We start from the raw sequence: 6,557 nt of genomic DNA, 5'->3' as shown, positions 1-6,557 counted from the left end.
CCCTCAGTACCCCCAAAGCCCCTCACATCCCCTCAGCCCCCTCACAAACCCCCTCCAAGCCCCCACAGTACTCCCCAGATCCCCTCAGGACCACCCGTTCTCCTTCAGGACCCCAATTCTCCCTCACGACATCCCCAGACCCCCTTAGGACCGCCCAAATCACATCAGATCCTCTCAAATCTCCTCAGGAAGCCCAATTCTCCCTCAGGACTCCCCAACACTCCCCGCAATCCTTTCATAACCCCTCCAACCCCCTCCTCACGCCCCCCACTTCCCGCTCCCGGTGCTGACCGCTGTCGCCCATCCCGCGCTGCCGGGGGCGGTCCCGGGGCTCCCTCGGCGCCCCCAAATTCCCGCCCAGCCCCCTCCCCCCGAGCCTCGGCCCCGCTCCGCCTCCGCTAGGCCTCACCGGGACCACAATGCCCACAATGCACCGCGGTTCTGCCGGAAGCGGCCACTTGACGCCGCCACGGGAGGGACTTCTGCCAGTACTTCTGCCAGGCACAGCATCTGATTGGTCCGCGCGGCTTCGGGCGCTTCTCGCCAGAGGTCTCGCGAGAGAAGCAGGACGCCAATTTGAGTGACGGCATCTCTGTGGGCTCCTAAATGCGGCCGGTAACGGCGGAATCCGCCTGGAAATGGCGAGATGGAGCCTAAATCCCCTGGGGATGGAGCCTAAACCCCCTGCGATCGAGCCGATCAGCCACCCATGCATTGGAGCGGTACCGGAAATGGCGGGCGGTGACGTCACCGCGCCGCCCCGCCCTTTTGGCGCTCCTCGCGCCACGGTTCCGCCGCCGCTGCGCGCGCCGCCAGCCGCGCCGGTTCTGTCCCGGGACTCGTTCGCCACCCGAGCGTCCCCAGGGTGTCCCCGGTGACGATGGAGGCCAAAGAGGTGCGACAGGAAAGGGGAGAGGTGACACGGGGGGTACCCGGCCGGTAGCGGGGACAATGGGGGAGAAGGGACATAGTGGGGGGTATGGGGACACGGGGGGTGGCGATGGTGGCAAAGGGGACAGCAGTGGGAGCGGGGGGGTGGCAAAGTGGACAGCAAGAGGACAGGGGCTGGGAGGGGCTGGGAGGGGCTACGAGGGGAGGGGCAGGGGTGTCAGGGAGATCAAGAGGCTGACAAAGAGATTTACGAGACAAAGGGGAGCCTTCGGGGACAGGGGGCCAGCCCAAGAGGCTGTAAGTGCCACCAGGTCCCTGACACCTCCCCTGTCCCCTCCCCAGCTGTCCGCAGCCCTGCTGCAGCCACAGGTCACCGTGGTGGCCACCCTGGGCGAGCTGCTGGACACCCTGCCCAGGTGGGACGAGATGCGGCTCAAGTCCCTAGAGTACCTGCACTCCAACCTGGTGGACTTCAGCAGGAAGCTCAGGGACACCACGGAGTCCATTTATGACACCTGGTGGCACCGTGATGTCACCTCCAACAATAAAGCCCGTCCCGCCTCCCTGAGTGGAGCTCTGGCCGTCTATGAGAACACCCCATGGACCTCCTGGGACTGCGTGAAAATGGTGGCCAGGCACTGGCTGGGGTCGGCGGATAAGTGCCTGGAGAACAGCACCGAGCTGGGCAGGAAGGCCACCGAGCTCCTCAACACCTGCAGGGATTTGGCCACTGAGGAAGCCACTGAGGAAGCCACCGCCACTGCCCGGGCCAGGGAGCAGCTGGGCCTGGCTGCCCGTTATGGGACAGCTCAGGAAAACATGGAGGAGCTGGGTCAGGCCCTGGGCAGGGAGGAGGGGGCCGAGGTGGTGGCTGAGCGTGAAGCCGAGGTGAGGAGAGAGGCCAGGGTGGCTGCCAGCGAGGCAACAAGGGCCACCATGGTGAGACAGCGGCTGGAGGTGTCCCTGGAGCTGGTGGAGCGCTTGGTGGCCGCGTGTGACAAAGCCACCGCCTTCCCCCGGGAGCTGAAGCGCAGGGTTGGGGACATCGTGGCTACCCTGGAGGGCACAAATGAGGTGTCCCCCGATGTCCCCAAGGACTTGGTGGCCAAGGTGGCCGTGGCCGAGCAGCTGTGGGAGGCCAACGCCCGCCTGGTCCACGATCACCTGGTGGGGGCAGTTGATGACATGACCGAGTGCTTGTCCACTGGTGGTCCCACCAGCCCCTGTGCCTGCGGGGTGGCCGAGCGGTGCCAAAGAGCCATCGAGGACATCCCAAGGCTCCTTCGACCTCCGGAGTGTCCCCGAATCTTCCCCAAGCTCTCCCCAGTGAGCATGGAGCCCCAAAAGGTGCCACTGGGACGGGGAAAAGGGGGCAATGGGGGATGGGGGAGGGGGTGGCGGGAGAGGACGGAGTCACAAAGGGGATGGGGGGAGGGAACACGGAGGGGGAGGGGCAGTGGGGGAGGGAGGGACACGGGAGGGGAGGGACACAGGAGGTGGGGGGGGTGGCAGAGGGAACAGCAGGGCGTGGCAGGGCCTTCAACTGTGGCGGCACGGAGTGGCACAGTGGAGAGCAGCGGGATCACTGAGGTGGCAGAGGGGACAGCAGGGGAGTGGCAGAGGGGACAGCAGCAGGTGCAGGGGGTGCCAGAGGGGACAAGACGCCGACAAAGGGACAGAGGGGACAGCAGGGGAGTGGCAGAGGGGACAGCAGTGGGTGCAGGGGGTGCCAGAGGGGACAAGACACTGACAAAGGGACAGAGGGGACAAAGGGGAACCCGGGAGGACACAGGGGCCGCCACAGGAGGCCACAAGTGCCACCACGTCCCTGACACCTCCCCTGTCTCTTTACCAGCTGTCCTTGGCCCTGCTGAAGCACAACATTGCTAAGCCCTTCCAGCACTGCTGTTGCGACTCCGATCTTGCTGACGCTCCCACCTCCCTGTGCCCGGCCCTGGCTGCCTACGAGAACATCCCATGGAGCACCGGGGGTGAGAAGGGACCAGGTGACAATGGTGGCCAGCGAGTGGCACAGGTCGGTGTCCACGTTGGAGGACAGCTGGACCCAGCTGACCAGAGAGGCCATCAAGCTCCGGGACGCCTGCAGGGACATGGCCAACGGCAGGGGCATCACAACGGCCATGGAAGAAGTCTCAAGAAAGGGCATAGAAAAGGCCTTGGGGGAGGCCATAAGAGAAGGTGTCATAGATGTGGGAGAGGATGTGGGAGGGGCTGTGGTGGCCAAGAGCCAGGCGAGGGGAGTCAAAACGATGAGACAGCAGGCGGAGGAGCCCCTGAGGCTGCTGAAGCACCTGGTGATTGCATGTAGAAAACTCACAGTGTTCTCCCGGCAGCTGCAGCACATGGCTGGGGGGATCACAGACACCATAAGGGGAACAGGGGAGCCATGCCGCAATTTCCGCGCTTCTGTGGCAGCCAAGGTGACCAGGGCTGAGTGGCTGTGGGTGGGCAGCAGCCTCCTGGCCAGGGACCACTTGGTGGGGGCACTTGGGGACGTCCACACCATCTTCAGGTGTGGTGACACCAATGGCTCCATCGCCCGAGCGGTGCCAAAAAGCTGCCCAGGACATCCCGAATCTGCTGCAGGGACAGTGATGTCACCAATGTGAGGTCATCAGGGCAGTGACATCATCGGGGACAAGGCTGGCATCACCTGTTCTCTTCCCCTAGCTCGCCATGTAGGGTTTGAAACAAATATAGGGAATTTTCTGGGAATTTTGACTGAAATTGACCCAAAGCCTGATGGGAATTCCCAGGGTAATGTCACTGGGGACACTCAGGGACATTCTGGGGACACTCAGGGACAGGGGTGAATGAGTCCCCTCAAGAGCTTCCAGCTTTTCACTGTGCCTGCAGCAGAGATGGGTTATAAATGACACTAACTGGCTTCTGCATTTCTGTATTGGCTTTTCCGCATTGTTATGAATCACCAGCAATTTGATTATGGAGGGACTTTGACAGCTGGCCTGCAAGCAAAGCTGAGTTAAGAGAAGAAATAACAATTGATGGTTACTAAATGTATCCATAGCAAGGGAGATGACAAGGCCGTCAGCATGGAAACGGATTGGAAAAGATAGATGAAAATTTTTGTTAGCTACACTATGTGCCTAAGTACATGTGTATACGTGCCTTATTAAATTTCTGTAAAACTTTTGCCAATTATATTGATGCTAATTGCTTTGCACCAATTAATATCAAGCTTTGTTAAGAGTATATAAACTGGAGAACATGCAGAATAAAAAACTTTATCTTCTTGGACCCCGATTACATGTGTGTGACATACACATCCAACCTAATGGTGACATTTGATACTGATATTGATTATTGATGATTACTTGTAGCTGCTGGTTGGTGCAATATAATCTGTCAGTTCCTGTGTGCACCGTACAGCCTATTAATTATTAATTAATACCATCTATAAAGACTAGACTGGGCTGATCTGTGCTCTGTGTCAGACACATCACTGACCCCATTGAGAGACGAGTGCTCAATAAATCCATCCCAACGTTCCTTGAGGGGAGCACAGCCAGGGAGCTGCTTCAAGGCGCTGTCACTGAGATATTTCCCTTTGAAAACCCTGGGTGGGAGGGAAACACACCCGAGCAGATGGCAAAATTAAAATTATATCAAAGCCTTGTGGAATGTGGGTTAAAACATGGGGTCTCTAGAGCTGTAAATTGGTCAAAGCTTCACCAAGTGAGGCAAAATGATGATGAATCACACACTGATTTTTTAAACAGGTGAAGAGAAACTGCCATCAAATATACTGATCTGGATCCTGAGTCAGTTGATGGCAAAGCACATCTGGTTTTGTTTTGTGTGGGTCAAAATTCAAATGATATAAGAAGAAAAGATAAAGGGAGTTGAAGACATGGATAAACTGCTGGAGGTTGCCTGGAAGGTGTTTTGAGACAGAGGCCCAACTGAAAGAGTTAATCCCAGCCTAGCAAGAAGGCAACTCAGGAAAAGTGTCCCAAGAAAGCTTGCCCTGTGGAGAAGGCTCAGAGTGCATCCTGTAAGAAATGGGAGCATTGGAAAAAGGACTGTCCAGTGCTGAAAGAAAAATCATCAGTCCCTCTTGTAGCAGCGGTGCCCAGCGGGGAATAATGAGCATTGACTCCATGATTGCAGCAGGCTGATCAATCCCTTTGTTGTACCATCCTTTACTACTAAGAAAAACCCATGGCCCTTGCCAGACAGTCACAACACACACGTGGATCCAATTGGCCAATCAAGCCAAACAACCATCGCCAGTGGCCAATTGTTCTGGTTTGAAAGCAAAAGCTGTGAGAGACTCCAAGTCAAAAATACTATTTACTAGAAAAAGGGAACAAACCCAAAATACATGAAATACAAAAGAAAAAGGTGTATAAATGTATAATGTACATATTAATACATAATGTACATACATATCTGAAAGATATATATATGTACAGAGATATAGATAAATCTAAAATACGTAATGAAACTTTACACTCAGTTCTCACTTAAAATTAGTTCTTCTTGTGGTACACAAGGGGTTTTCCCATCCTTCTGCATTATCCGCCCAGTGTAACCAGGTCCTTGAGCAAAAACCTTCCTGCTCCAATTTGGGTGCCAAAATTATGTACTAGTTTGAATGCAAAACCACTGAGAGACTCCAAGTCAAAAATACTATTGATTTGGAAAAGGGAAAAAATTCCCAAAATACGTGAAATACAAAAGAAAAAGATATAGAAATGTATAATATACATAATAATGTATAGAAAAGATATATAGGTGAAAATATATATAGATATATATAAAATAGAGAATGAGACTTTACACACAATCCTAACTTAAATTTAGGTCTCCTTGTGGTGCATAAGGGGTTTCCCTGTCCTTCTGCATTACCCACCAAGCAGAATCAGGTCCTTGAGCAAAAACCTTGCTGCCCACATTTGGCGCCAAAATTATGTTCTGGTTTGAAAGCAAAACCAGTGTAAGACTCCAAGTCAGAAATGCAATTTATTAGGAAAAGGGGAAAAAACCCAAAACACATCCAATAATGCAAAATCAAAGCACTGACAGAGTCAGAACACAACCTGACACCCTGCTAGTTAGGGTGGTGGCAGCAGTCCAGATGAAATGGTCTCGTTGAAGTGGTGATCCCATAGAAAAGATCTGGCAGCTTTTGTCCTCTGGAAACCAGTGGGTAAGGGCTGCCTGCTCTGTCCCAAAGCCCAGATGATATCCAGGTGGGGATGCTGAGCTCCTCCCCCTTGGGCGGAGCATCTCCCAATGGGCTGATATCGTTCTGAGTCATGATCGGTCCTGGATTGCCCATCCAACAGAAATGGCTCCCGGAGGGAGTTATCTCTGCATCATGATTTCAGTTAGTCAACCTCACTAAGATAGGGAGACTTTGCAACTGTCTCTAAAAAATTATTGAATAGAAGAGGTGGACGATTTTAGATTCATTTTGGGAAACATTGCCGCTGTTTTGATAATTACTGTTTTCCTTTCCTCCCAACTTCACTTGCTCCCCTGCTCTGATTTTCTCTGAAAAGCAATATTGTGATTACGTAGTAACAGTGGCAAATAAGTTGTCCTCAGCTGTCAAACAGGAAACTACAATTTGTGCGTGACCTGGAAGGATTTCACGGTAACGTCTTTATTGGTTTTGG

General features: G+C 54.0%; 1 protein-coding gene across 1 annotated transcript; it reads left to right on the top strand.

Annotated features, from left to right (window-relative positions):
• The first annotated feature begins 880 nt into the window (after positions 1-880).
• On the top strand, positions 881-4,170 carry LOC131093373 (uncharacterized). The gene is made up of 3 exons (XM_058040522.1): positions 881-895; positions 1,255-2,238; positions 2,747-4,170. The coding sequence occupies exons 1-3, from the start codon at positions 881-883 to the stop codon at positions 3,218-3,220; spliced, it is 1,473 nt and encodes a 490-aa protein (XP_057896505.1). The 3' UTR covers positions 3,221-4,170.
• Positions 4,171-6,557: the final 2,387 nt, after the last annotated feature.

Source organism: Melospiza georgiana, chromosome 25 (assembly GCF_028018845.1).
Source record: "Melospiza georgiana isolate bMelGeo1 chromosome 25, bMelGeo1.pri, whole genome shotgun sequence".
NCBI lineage: Eukaryota > Metazoa > Chordata > Aves > Passeriformes > Passerellidae > Melospiza > Melospiza georgiana.
Note: the sequence above shows the minus strand (reverse complement) of the source record. Positions and strands in the feature narration are given on the sequence as shown.

What these genes read in the sequence shown, in the direction of transcription:
- LOC131093373 (XM_058040522.1), top strand. An exon ending in TGAGCATGGAGCCCCAAAAG is followed by an intron (nt 2,239 to 2,746) that starts GTGCCACTGGGA and finishes TCTCTTTACCAG; the next exon opens with CTGTCCTTGGCCCTGCTGAA.